The sequence below is a fragment of the Jaculus jaculus genome, chromosome X (assembly GCF_020740685.1).
Source record: "Jaculus jaculus isolate mJacJac1 chromosome X, mJacJac1.mat.Y.cur, whole genome shotgun sequence".
Classification (NCBI taxonomy): domain Eukaryota; kingdom Metazoa; phylum Chordata; class Mammalia; order Rodentia; family Dipodidae; genus Jaculus; species Jaculus jaculus.
In genome coordinates, this window is record NC_059125.1 from 94,914,015 (window position 1) to 94,927,196 (window position 13,182).

At 42.4% G+C, this 13,182-nt stretch overlaps 2 protein-coding genes across 2 annotated transcripts in view; both read right to left on the minus strand.

Moving 5' to 3' along the window:
* Nucleotides 1-3,755: 3,755 nt before the first annotated feature.
* Nucleotides 3,756-8,270, minus strand: Timm8a (translocase of inner mitochondrial membrane 8A). The gene is made up of 2 exons (XM_012951264.2): nt 8,061-8,270; nt 3,756-4,726 (listed from the first exon to the last, which is right to left on the minus strand). Exons 1-2 carry the CDS (start codon nt 8,190-8,192, stop codon nt 4,565-4,567), a joined length of 294 nt encoding a protein of 97 aa, XP_012806718.2. The 5' UTR covers nt 8,193-8,270; the 3' UTR covers nt 3,756-4,564.
* Nucleotides 8,271-8,899: 629 nt separating this feature from the next.
* Nucleotides 8,900-13,182, minus strand: part of Btk (Bruton tyrosine kinase) — a 51,716-nt gene continuing 47,433 nt past the window's right edge. The window contains exons 16-19 of the mRNA XM_045140383.1: nt 12,295-12,359; nt 10,688-10,806; nt 10,016-10,173; nt 8,900-9,408 (exon numbers count right to left, since the gene is read on the minus strand). Coding sequence (XP_044996318.1) covers nt 9,337-9,408; nt 10,016-10,173; nt 10,688-10,806; nt 12,295-12,359 — 414 coding nt within the window. The 3' untranslated portion in view covers nt 8,900-9,336. The remainder of the gene's footprint in view (nt 9,409-10,015; nt 10,174-10,687; nt 10,807-12,294; nt 12,360-13,182) is intronic.

Consider the following 13,182-nt stretch of genomic DNA (forward strand, 5'->3'; position numbering starts at 1 on the left):
TCCAGCCACTGCAAATGAGCTCCAGACGCATTCACCGCCTTGTGCATCTGGCTTATGTGGGTCCTGGAGAATCAAACCTGGATCCTTTGACTTTACAGGCAAATGCCTTAACCGCTAAGAAATCCCTCCAGCCTCCAATTTTATTTCTGTCCAGGTTTCTGGATGCCAAGGATTAGATATATGCAAGCACACATACATATACACAGCAAGATTAAGGTCAACAGACTGAAAATTGAAGATGGCAGACAAAGTGAGGTCTGTGTTGTTCCAGCCACATCATCCTTCATCCTTTCAGGCCTGCAGAAGTGGCTCAGCTCACCACCCCTCTCTCAGGCAGTCTGGTTTGGCCTCTCCTGGAGCTCTGCCCAGAGTATGCATGCCTCTAGTAACTTTTGTTGCTACTCTCTGTGTAGCTCATAATGGCCAACCTGAACTATATAGCAAGACCCTGTCTCAAAAGAAAGTGGGGCTGGGGAGATGGCACAGTGGAAAAAGCACTTGCCTCTTAAGCATGGATACCTGAGGTTAGATCCCCACACTCCACATTAAAGAACAAGGCAAGGACCAACACCCAATTGTTGTCCTCTGACCTCCACACACATACCCACACACACACACACACACACACACACACATGAAACATACACACAGAGGGAGAGAGAGAGAATAACAAAAAAGACATGGCTAGTATATATGAGGCCCTGGATTTGATTCCCAGCACCACATACACACAAAAGTTTTCAGAATACTTTAGATACTTTATAATTTTCAAATTAGAGATGTTCAACCCGTACCTTGCTATCTCTAGAATGTTTTAATCATTTTGGCTCAGTTCTTCAGAAAAAAAATAGCTTCTTACCTTTGAGTACACTAGGAGGCAGTTTAGTATAATAATCCAGACCATGTGCTCTGGAGTCAAACTTCTGGTTGAAATTTGATCCCCATAGTTGACTAGCTTTGTAAACTTGGATGAGTTAATGTTTCTGATCCTCAGCTCCCTCATCTGGGAAATAGGCATGGTAATAATAGTATCTCTCATGCTGGGCATTGCAGTGCATGCCAAGCATCTCAGCATTAGAGAGGGTCAGGAAGGGAGTTGTGAGTTTGTGGCCAACCTGGGTTACATAGTTGAGATCCTGTGAAAAAATAGCTCCTCTTTCAGAGTTGTCATTTATAAAGATGATACAGGTAGAGGTGGGGGTGATGGCACTCACTTATAACCCCAGCACATGGGAGATATACAGAAGGGTCAGGAGTTCAACATCATCCTTGGATACATGCACGTTTTACCTAAACTGTGCTGGATTAGACCCTGTCTCAAAAATAAGATAAAGCCAGGGATGGTGGCACATGCCTTTAATCCCAGCACTTGGAAGGCAGAGGTAGGAGGATCACTGTGAGTTCAAGGCCACCCTGAGACTATATAGAAAATTCCAGGTCAGCCTGGGCTAGAGTGAGACCCTACCTTGAAAAACCCAAAAAAATAAATTAATTAATTAATTAATTAAAAAGTTTAAAAAAAGTAATGCAATGTATGGTACTGCATACCAGATGGTAGTATAACCTTAATAAAGCATATGAATTAATTATTGTCCTTATATGTGCAGGTACTTCTCAAATTTGCTTGGACCTTTTGTTCACGTGATTTTTTTTTTTCAAGGTAGGGTCTCACTCTAGCCCAGGCTGACCTGGAATTTACTATGTAGTTTGGTAAATTGAGAGAGGGGTTTGGCAGGTAGATAGATGTCTTAGGTACCAGTAGGGGTATGGGTAGGTTGGGAGACAACAGCAGGTAAGTTTCCAGGTATAGTATCCCCAATGGAAGCAGGTTGGCCTTTTCTTTTACAGTTGACTCTTGAATTTTCTACCTTAATACTGAATAACGATATTGTAATAAAATATTAATGAAGAGTCTAGAATAAGACTAAAGAACCCTCTGTATCACTTGAACCCTTACATAACCAGGGCATATAGCTATAAGGTATGTGCTAGGTACCTACCTTAAGTGCCTGAATTCTCATGAACTTTATCTTATTTATTTAAAGAGTGACAGAGAAAGAGGCAGAGAGAGAGACAGAAAGAGTGAAAGAAAATGAGTGCACCAGGGCCTCCAGCCACTGCAAACGAACTCCAGATGCATGTACCACCTTGTACATCTGGTTTACATGGGTACTGGGGAATTGAGCCTTGGGGTCCTTAGGCTTCACAGGCAAGCACTTAACCGCTAAGCCATCTCTCCAGCCCATATCTTTTTTAAAAAAAATATTTATTTCAGAGAAAGGAAGAGGCACAGAGAAAGACAGAATGGGTGTGCCAGGGCCTCCAACCACTGCAAATGAACTCCAGACACATATACCCCATTGTGCAGCTGGCTTACATGGGTCCTGGGGAATCGAACTGGGGTCCTTAGGCTTCACAGGCAAATGCCTTAACTGCTGTTTTCCCAGCCCATCTTTTTTTTTTTTTTTAATAAAGCAGGGTCTCACATTATCTCAGATTGACCTGGAATTCACTCTGTAGCCCAGGCTGACCTCAAAATCTCAGCAATCTATCTACCTCATGTTCCGAAGTGCTAGAATTAAAGGTGTGCACTACCATGCCCCTTCTGGACTTAAAAATGCCATTTTCCTTTTGACAACTATTATTTTACCATATAGCAGCTAGACCCACCTAGAATTTCTTATGACATCACTCAACTTCTAAAGTCACTCAACTGGCTCTTTACCATGCCTAGGAAAAGCCAAGGTCCTACAGTGCATGCCACTCCTCCAGCCTCAATCCCTATCATACATTTTCTCTAAACCTTCTCCTTTGTCATTTCACTCCAGTCCTTTAGACGATTCTTCTAGTGACCTCCTGGCATGCAACTATTACACTGGGAACTTTTGGACTTGTCACTGCCGTATAAACATTCTTCTAGATACCCAGTGCTTGGCTACCTGGTTCTTTTCGGTCTGTTAAAAATGTCATCTTTTCAAGGAAGCTTTCTCTAATTGTCTTCTATTAAAAAAAAGTAACTTTGGGCTGGAGAGATGGCTTAGCGGTTAAGCGCTTGCCTGTGAAGCCTAAGGACCCCGATTCGAGGCTCGGTTCCCCAGATCCCACGTTAGCCAGATGCACAAGGGGGCGCACGCGTCTGGAGTTCGTTTGCAGAGGCTGGAAGCCCTGGCGCGCCCATTCTCTCACTCTCCATCTGTCTTTCTCTCTATGTCTGTCGCTCTCAAATAAATAAATAATTTAAAAAAAAAAGCAACTTAAACATTCCCTAACACCTTGATGCTGCTGTTTCTCCACTGATGTATTTATGCATGTATTATTGCCTCCCTTGTTCATTGCTGAATCCCTCTAACTAATATGTATATGCCATGGTGTAGACACTTAGTTTGATGAATTGTATTTTCATCACAATTCACATTTTCTTATAGTGTCTGTAAACAGAACTTGAGGCTTTTACAACTCTGTGTATGCCCAAATTTATGGATCTGTACTAAAGGATCCTAACAAATAATTTCATTTTAAGCCCTTACTTCAGTCTTCTAGGGATTAAGAGGAGGGAAATCCAGTTGATACAAGCACTTCTATGCATTTAGGGACTTAGTGTTGGCACAGAATTCTTTCCTTCCCTGTCTCATCTCAAAGTTCTGTCTTCTCATGAAAATTTCAGGAACTTATAGAATTAAAACATTTCAGCCTTGGAAGGAACCCACACAAAATCTCTGGGCTGCATATAAAAACCAATAATAGAAAGCCTCTCCTTCAGAGATGAATCTTGTTGAGTTTTTATTTCAGTGATGAAAATAATGCAGTTAATGGAATTTGTAATCATTAACATCAGACATGCACCTCTACCTGAAACTCTTATTTTTGACTGGCCTAAATCTTGATGATTTTTTTTAGGCACATCTGTGAATGAGAGTAAGTTTAACATGTTTCGTGGCAGTCTGGTAATGAGAATTATGTTCACGGACTAGATTCCTTTATAACTAAAGGTCTCTACATTCTCGGGCTGCCTGTTCAACATTGAGACCATATTTTAAAATATATATTTAAGTAAATCATAGTGTAGGGAAGGGAGATAACCTAGAAAGCTGAACTCCAGCACTGAGAGCCAAACAATAGATAAGATGGTCCACAGTTAAGTGCCAAGTTATTCTCCCATTGCTACCTTTTCTGACACAAAGGTCTTCCTAAAAATGTGAAATTCATTTATACAAATAGATTTATCTATGTGGTCCCACTATCAAATTACAGAAAGCAGTTCCACTATCAAAATTATACAAAGCAGTTAGTTAAGGGGACCTTGAGAAAAGCATAGCCCCACATGCATCTCAGAGTATTCCATTCATCTTTCAATTATTTTCACATGATTAGCATTAAAAACACAACCAAATACACATATGACCCTCAACCCCCCTACACAAAATTGGTCTTTGTTCATTCTCAGATGATAAGACGTCCCAAGAATGACAAGAGTTGGGAACCATTCCCCCATAGCCATTTCTTCAACCTTCCATCAACAGCTTTTCATTTCTTGAGCTACTTTTCCAAAGAGGTAATGCTGAGATCAGTCAGAAAGGCTCTCTGAGAAGACTGGTTTGGATTTCTGGGTCTGTTCCAGTCGATTCAAGATGAATTGGCTTGTATCAATGAAGCGCTCAACGCAGTTTACAAAACAGGCCTCAGCCCGACTGTCCAATTTTGGCCCAGGCTTGTCCATGCACTTCTCCTGTTCAGGACAAGACACAGAATCATAAAAGGAACTTGCAAACAGAGCAGGGAGGTTGGGGTAACTTCCTTTGCTTACAGAAGTAACTTAACCTAAACAAAGTATCTGATGTGTCAGCAAGATTTCATTTGGACTGTGTTTTCTCTTCTCTCTTATGCATGTGTATTTACATATGTGTGGGGTGGGTGATCATAAAACCAGAATGGGGAGAATGATATCAAGGGAAGTGAAAATAGAGGGTAATAAAATACAAATGAGGGCGGAGAGGTGACTTAGCGGTTAAGGAATATGTCTGTGAAGCCTGAGGACCCAGGTTCGATTCTCCAGGTCCCATGTTAGCCAGATACACAAGGGGGTGCATGCATCTGGAGCTTGTTTCCAGTGGCTGGAGGCCATGGCATGCCCATCATCTCTCTGTGTGTCTCAAATAAATAAAAGGTTTTTTTAAAATACAAGTGATAAGAAAGCAGGAGGGGATACTAACTGTGGGAGAGAGAAATGAATAAAAAGTATAATTGTGCATATGTATGAACATATGATAAAACCCATTACTCAGTATGCTAAGCTAAAAAAAAATTTAAAAAATTTCAGATTTGGTAGTTTACTAAGAACCAAGCAATTTTCTATAGGTTCATTTTACAGTTTTTACTATCCTGTGGAATACACAGTATTATTGATCCTCATTTGACAAAGAGAAACTGACATGAAGATTCTTCACCCAAAGTCATGTGGCCAGAAAATGATAGAGCTGAGATATTACAGGATAAGAACGAGAACTCAACAAAATACAAATATTTTTTTTTGTGTGCTGAATTTGACTGTCATTCCATAATGCTGCTTGCATTAAGAGCCTTAACTGTAGAGCCAGGCATAGGACATATGCCTTTAATTCCACCACTTGAGAGGCTGAGGTAGGATCACTGTGAGTTTAAGGGCAGCCTGACACTACATAGTTAATTCCAGGTCAGCCTGGGCTAGAAGTGAGACACTGCCATGAAAAGAACAAAAACAAAAAATAATTAACTGTAGCATACAATGATTAAAGGAGAAATTACAGTTAGGTACCCTAGAACCTGCCAATAAAGAAAAATCTATGAACTGATAATTTTGTAACCTTGGATATCTAAGCCAAAGGTTCTTTTTTTTTTTTCTCTTTCTTTCTTTTCTTTTCTTTTTCTTTCTTTTTTTTTTTGTTTTGTTTTGTGAGGTAGGGCCCCACTTTACCACTTTAGCCCAGGCTGACATGGTATCACTATGTAGTCTTAGGGTGGCCTCAAACACAATCATCCCACCTTTGCCTCCCAAGTGCTGGGGTTAAAGGTGTGTGCCGCCATGCCCAGCTCTGATTTTTTTAAAAGATTTTGTTTTCATTTTTTAATTTATTATTGACAGAGAGAGACAGAATGTGCACACCAGGGCCTCTAGCCACTGCAAACGAACTCCAGATGCATGTGCCACTGTGTGCATCTGGCTTAAGTGGGACCTGAAGAATTGAACCTGGGTCCGTCCTTAGGCTTGACAGGCATGCACCTTAACTGCTAAGCCATCTCTCCAGCCCTTTCATTTTGTTTTTGAGACAGGGTTTTGTTTTTTAAAACCCATGCTGGCTTGAAACTCATGGTCCTCCTGCCTCCCAACTACTAGATATATAAGCCTGTGCCACTATGCCAAATAACCCATGGGATTTTTATTTTCTTTTTTAAAGATATTTTATTTATTTGAGAGAGGGGAGGAAGAGGCAGAGAGAAAGAGAGAATGGGCATGCCAGGGCCTCCAGCCACTGCAAACCAACTCCAGACAGATGAGCCCCTGGCTTAGGTGGGTCCTGAGGAACTGAATTGGGGTTCTTAGGCTCTGCAGGCAAACACTTTAACCTCTAAGCCATTTCCCCAGCCCATTTATTTTATAAGTAGGGTCTCATTCTAGCCCAGGCTGACCTGTAGCTAACTCTATAGTCCAGGCTGGCCAGGAATTCACAGGGATCCTACTACCTCTGCCTCTTGGATTAAAAGCTTGTGCCACTACCTCCAGCTACCCATGGATTTTCAATCCTGTTAGGGGGAATGGAAAACTGTGTTTTTCTTTAAAAAAAAAAAAACAAACAAAAATGAGGGGGATGGCTGGAGAGATGGCTTAGCAGTAAGGCACTTGCTTGTGAAGCCTAAGGACCCATGTTCAATCCCTCTTTAGAACTCAGCAAGCAGGAAGGTGAGGCAAGAGCAAGGCTTCACATGCCCACTAGGTGGCGCAAGCGTCTGGCATTCTAGTGCAGTGGCTGAGAAGCTGAGAGTGGGAGGGAGATTCTTAAAGCAGTTCTTAACCACACCCCCTCAAGGCCCAAATGTAACATATCAAAAATTACAAAAAATTAAAGAATCAAAAACCGGCATGTGGTGGCACATGACTAATCCCAGCACTTAAGAGGTAGAGACAGGAAGAGCTGCAGTTCAAGGTCATCCTCTTGTAGTCTGGGCTACATGAGAACTTGTTTTTAAAAAAGGCACTCTTGTCCAAGGCTATCAAGAATTAAGCAAACATTTTTTAAGGGTCACAGTCCACCAATGCCATAAGTTTACAGGAAAACGACGATGTAGACTGATGCCTGTAGTTCAAATATTGTTAATGAATTTCGTTCATAATTTTGTTTTATGCACAAGCCACGGACTCTTCAATTTCAAGGAACATTGTCCATGGCCTCTATATTTCTAAAGTTTATATGTCAAGGCAGAGCAGTATACTGTCTTTGGCAACAAGAACACTTTGATCTCAGCTATAAACCTGTGCCCTTTGCCCAAGCCCCCTCACAGAGCACACTCAATTTCTCAACCTTCAGACCCTAAGTGGTTTGATATTACACAACAACCCAAGAAAGCAAATAAATGTGTAAATTGCACAAGATTATGCCACTTTTATGCTTAGTAGGCTTCAGCCGCTCATTTACTCACCAGGAGGGGTTAGAACAGGATTATCTAGGTAAATCCCAGGAAGTTCAGAAATAACAGATTCACAGACACCTGCTACCCAAAGTAAAATGCCTGTACTGGGGACTCTGATCATTCTTGGTGACCAGCACTAAGCACTTTCCATCGCAAGTGCCTGAAAAGTGCTGGGTGGGACTGCAGGGTAAGTCTGTGACTCTCCTGTCCTCTGTACCAATTGTCCCCGAAAAGTGGTCACCCGTGTCCCTTCCGGTTCGGCCTAGAGAACGTGAGAAAGATACCAGAGCGCCGCCAGGTCCACCTTCTCCCGATCCTCCGACGTCCTAGAGTCTAGTCTCGTGGGGCAAGGGCATAAAGTGGCCACTAGGTCCAGATCCCAACCCCAGGATCCTCACCCAGCAAAGTTCCGTCATCTGGTGCACCAGCTGCTGGAAGCGCTGCTTCTGCGTCTCCACCTCGATGAAATGCTGCAGCTGGGGATCCACGGAGCCCAAGCCCGCCGCAGAGGATGACGAGGAGGAATCCATCCCGGCGCGTCCACGCGTGCCGAGACGAGCGCCGAACCGACTCACCGACCTTCACGTGTCTCCGCGACGGAACCGGAACCACAACCCGCCGCCTCCTCGGGGAACGCCCTGTGCGCTCACTGAGTCTGCGCAAGGCCGTGGCCGGGCCGGCTCCGCTACCTCCGGGGCTGCGACCTTTCTCCGGCCGTGGGCTTGCTCCCCACCCCGCTCCACGGTGCAGGCTGGCGGCAGCGCCCAGGCACGCTGGGGCACGTCAGTTCAAAAAGGAAAGAGGAAAGGGGAGAAGAAACTCCCTTTATACCACGTGGCCTGTTCGGGCCGGCCCTACTGCCCCGCCCTGCCCTCTTTCCAAATTGGCCCGCGCTTTCCTAGCTGAGGGCTGGCGCCCAGTTACAACTTTTCTGAGTTGTTCACTCTGGATCCGGGTTTTTGTTCTTTTATGTTTTCCTCTCCTGATGTGGGGAGATGAGACTCTGTAAGATTAATTCAAAGGATATGTATGCCTACTGTCTGCCATGGAAGGTTTGTGGATTCATCTTGGATATAGAGGCAGGATTTAACTGGAGCAAGGGCGTGAATGGCGATTATTCGGGCGAGTTCTCGGTTAGGAACATGCCAAGCCAAAGCCACGCAACAGTTTTCTGCAATACTGAGGTGCAGCACTCCAGGGCAGCTGCGTGATTAACTGGGACAGCAGAGACCTTCACTCTTGGCAACAATTTTATTGTTTCAAAACACCCTGTCCCGTCCCATTTTAGTGATGCCCTTCTATTCTTGCCAAATTCCATGCTGACCACCCCCACAGCCCTAAAGTCTACCAAAAGAACTGTTGGACACCTGTGGGGCTATTTACATCCCTCCCTCTCCATAAACGTTCCCATCCCAAATTCAGTTTGTCTTAATAATCTTGAACATTTTTCTGTCTTGTGGTTAGGGGCAGAACTAAGCACTGAAATTCCTTGGCCTTTGCTTAAAAGCATTATTCCAGGGAGTAAAATAAAAGAGATATTTCTAGACGTGTAAGGGCCTTTATGTATTCAGTAGGAGTATAAAGGCTCAAGAGCCCGGAAGCCTGGGATTTCCTCAGGGGAAAAAAGTGGAATTGGGGCTGTATAGAGTAGATCCAAGAAGCTTATCAGCCAACTCAGGATTCTTCATCCATGATATCTAGAATGTTGCTCAAGAGAAGTTTGAATGTCGGACGTTCATCTGCTTTCTAAAACCAAAGAAAAAGTAAGTATTACAGAGGCTAGAATCTAGAATCCACATGACATTCAATAACCAAGTACTGGGTTAAGAAAGTGCTAAATGCCTAGCAGCACATTCTCTTGATTACACACACAAAGAAAACTGAAATAGCAGCTCTCCCTAAAGTCCTAGTGCACTTTTTACCTTTAGTAAATCAAGTTAGTAGTGTGATAAGACAATTTGTAAGTTAAACTGACAAACATTAAAATGAAGACAAGTTCATTAATGATTATACACAATATATCCTTATTTTGGAGCTTGAACTGAAAATGGCTAGATAGCAAGCATACTGAACTGGATGGCAAACCAAAAATCCTACAAGCAGTGATATGATTAGTTAGGTTTCAAATACTGTTTATATGGTCACAAAGCTAAGTGAACGAAGAGCTTGACATTTCAAAGCCATGGCTCTTTGGCTGGCATGGACCCTGAGGACCTGGGGTGCAGACCAGAATCATAGATTTTATACAGCTAACCACCTATACTCAGCTGGCATGTGGCCATAAACAGTGGTGAATGGCCACCTAAATGAGAAATAAAGGAAATAATTTGAGAGGGAACAATAAAACACTTACCTCATGCCAGCAACTGTACATGATGGTATACACCCTTTCTGAAGCCAGATGAGGCCTATAGAGTCGTAGGCCTTGAGCAATGTGTTCAGCAGTCTCACTGTTAGTAAATCTCTCATAAGGCATCTTCCCCAGGGAGTAAATTTCCCACATTAAAACCCCTAGAAGATTTTTTTAAAAAGTATATTAAGCCATATTTTATCTTTTGGAATTAGTAGTCCTAATCCTTCCAGATTAACATCAAAGGTTAGAATCATCTGATTCTCCTCTCTGAACATTCTGCTTTTTGTCCAGGCTTCTATGGTAGTATTGACTACATGGATGGCTATCAGAGTTGCCCTAGACGATTGACTGCTTTAGAAGAGAGACAGCATCTTATTTGTCTTGGTAGTTATAGGGTCTGGCAGACAGCCCAGTACATGATTAGTATTCAGAAGCTGTTGAATACTGAATGAATTGTTTGTTTCTTTCAATATAAGTTCTAAGAAGGTAGGGATCATGTCCAGTTTACTGTGCTTGTCCTCAGAAACCCTTGAGGTTCCTGACACATACTAAACACTCCCTAAGGATTAGATGAATGAAAGGAAGAACAATCTGTGCAGGCTGCAAAGTTGAATTTCCCATTATATTCCTCTCCCTCTGAGCTGTGTAATTTGTATAATCTGATGTACTTACCAAAAGCCCAAATGTCAGATTTGCTGCTGAACTTGCTATACATAAGGACTTCTGGTGGAGACCACCGGACTGGAAATTTGGAGCCTACAGAGCTGGTGTATTCATCATCCAAGACGTATCTTCAAGGGATTTAAGACTTGTTAATGTTAGTATCTGGACAGCATGATGTTCACATCTTGTGTCTGCTTGGCACACTCATAATAGCTGCACAAATATATACTTACAAGCTTTCCCTAAAAGTCTCTGCTGGTCAGTCAGTGTCTGCTATAAATGATACTTTTAAGAGATTCGCTGTCTTTATTTTATTTATTTTGTATTTTTTCTCTGAAGGTAGGGTCTCACTCTCTAGCCCAGGCTGACCTGGAACTCATTCTGTATTCCCAGGCTGGCCTTGAACTCACAGCAATCCTTGTATCTCTGCCTCCTAAGGACTGGTATTTAAAAGCATGAGTTACAATGCCCTGCTCTTGTTTTTTTTTTTTTTTTTAATTCTTTTTACTATGTTTTAAATTATTTATTTATTTACTTGTCTTACTAAGCACTGAACCCAGACAGAGCCTTGCCCATTGTAGGCAAGCAACCTATCACTAAGCTGTATCCCCAGCCCCTTTTGATGTTTATAATTTTTCGCTTTAATTTTATTTTTAGAGAGAGCATGATAAGACACAGAGAGAAAGAGAATTGGCACAGAAGCCACTACAATACAACTCCAAATGCTTGTGCAACCTAGAGGGCATGTGTGACCTTGCGCTTGCCTCACCTTTGTGCGTCTGGCTTCTGTGGGATCTGGAGAGTCGAACATGAGTTCTTAGGCTTTGCAGGCAAGCACCTTAACTGCTAAGCCATCTCTCCACCCTGATGTTTCTAATTTTGAGACAAGGTGTCACTAAGTTGCTCAGGCAAGCCCTAGATTCACTACCTGTAGCCCACACAGGCCTTGAATGTTGACCATTCTGCCTCAGCCTCCCAAGTAGCTGGGATTACAGGATTGCACCATCAGACCCAAATCCTGTTTTTCTTTTGTAAAATAATATTTTATTTGTTTGTTTCAGAGAGAGTGAGAAAAAAGAGACAGAGAAAGAGAAAGAGATGGGTGCACTAGGGTCTCTAGCCTCTACAAACGAACTCCAAATGCATGTGCTACCTTGTGCTTCTGGCTTATGTGGGTACTGGGGAATCAAACCTGGATCTGGTGCACCAATTCTCTTTCTAAAATAAAAGTTTAAAAAGAAATTAGATAGTTTTACAATTTTTTCTTGATCCTTCTTTTAAGCTATGTAGTCTCAGGGTGGCCTCAAACTCGGTAATCTGGGCTTTGATCCTCCTTTAATTTCCTTTCTCCTTCCTTTCCTTCTATTCTGCAGGTGCCAGTGAGGATTAAATTACGAAAGAAGAAGAGATGGAGGGAAAGTCAGCAGTATTAACAGATCAAGATAAGGTACTGTGGAAGCCGGGTGTGGTGGTGAACTCCTTTAATCCCAGTACTTAGGAGGCAGAGGTAGGAGGATTGCTGTCATTATGGAGTGAGTACCAGGTCTGCCTTGGATGGGCTATATAGCAAGATCCTACCTCCAAAATAAATAAGAACATGAAAAAGGCATACTCACCTAGACAGCCCAAAGTCAGATACTTTCACAACTCCTTGATCATTTACCAAACAGTTTCGAGCTGCCTGTCATACAAAAGATACCAGTGAGCCCTCATCCCTGGCACTCGGGTTAAATGTACCACACTTTGTGCTAGCAGTGAAATGAAATCAGGGAAGTCTCATTACCTTCAGTTAGAGACATCTTCCCACCTAATACGAGTTTGTTGATACTACTGAGATTTTTTTTTTTTTTGAGACTCTCTTACTCTCTAGTCCAGGCTGGCTTGGGATTCGCTGTGTAGAGCAGTCTGGCCTCAACCTCATAGTAATCCTTGTGTTTCAGCATCCTAAGTGCTGCAACTACTGATGGGAGCCACCATGCCCAACTACAACTGATAAATTTTGTTGCATTTCTATCACATGGAAAGCAACTTGTTATGTGGTTGGAAGTAAAGCACTGAGGGCATGCAGAACAATTTCATTTACATGGCTAATTCCACTTCTTTGAAATACTGAGAGAATTAAGAGAAAATAGAGGCTGAGGGGAATAGGGCAGTTTGTGCCTTGATCTGGCTGAAAGAATGGAAGACATTAATTGATTCCTTCAGGAAATAAGCAGGCAAGCAAACCTGAAGTAAGGCAGGACACTACAAGAACTGGACCACACAGACCTGGTCTGCTTAGGAGCCACCTGCTCCTCGGCTCCAGGCATGTATTAGCATGGCCTGTGAGAATATAGTCCTCGTGTTCTCAGATGTCTAATTTTTCAAGAGAAGCAAGAAAGCACCATTTTTAAAGTAAAAATGCCTCTTTCTAAAGTGTTTGTTACAAAAAAAACAAAAAAGAAAAAAAGAAATAAAGTGTTTGTTAACCTTTATGAAACATTTTTTTTTAATGTGGGGTCTGT

Coding starts and splice junctions, on each gene's coding strand:
- Timm8a (XM_012951264.2), bottom strand. CDS start 8,192: ATGGATTCCTCCTCGTCATCCTCTGCGGCGGGCTTGGGCTCCGTGGAT. Junction 4,727..8,060: donor AGATGACGGAACTTTGCTGG/GTGAGGATCCTG, acceptor TGTCCTGAACAG/GAGAAGTGCATGGACAAGCC.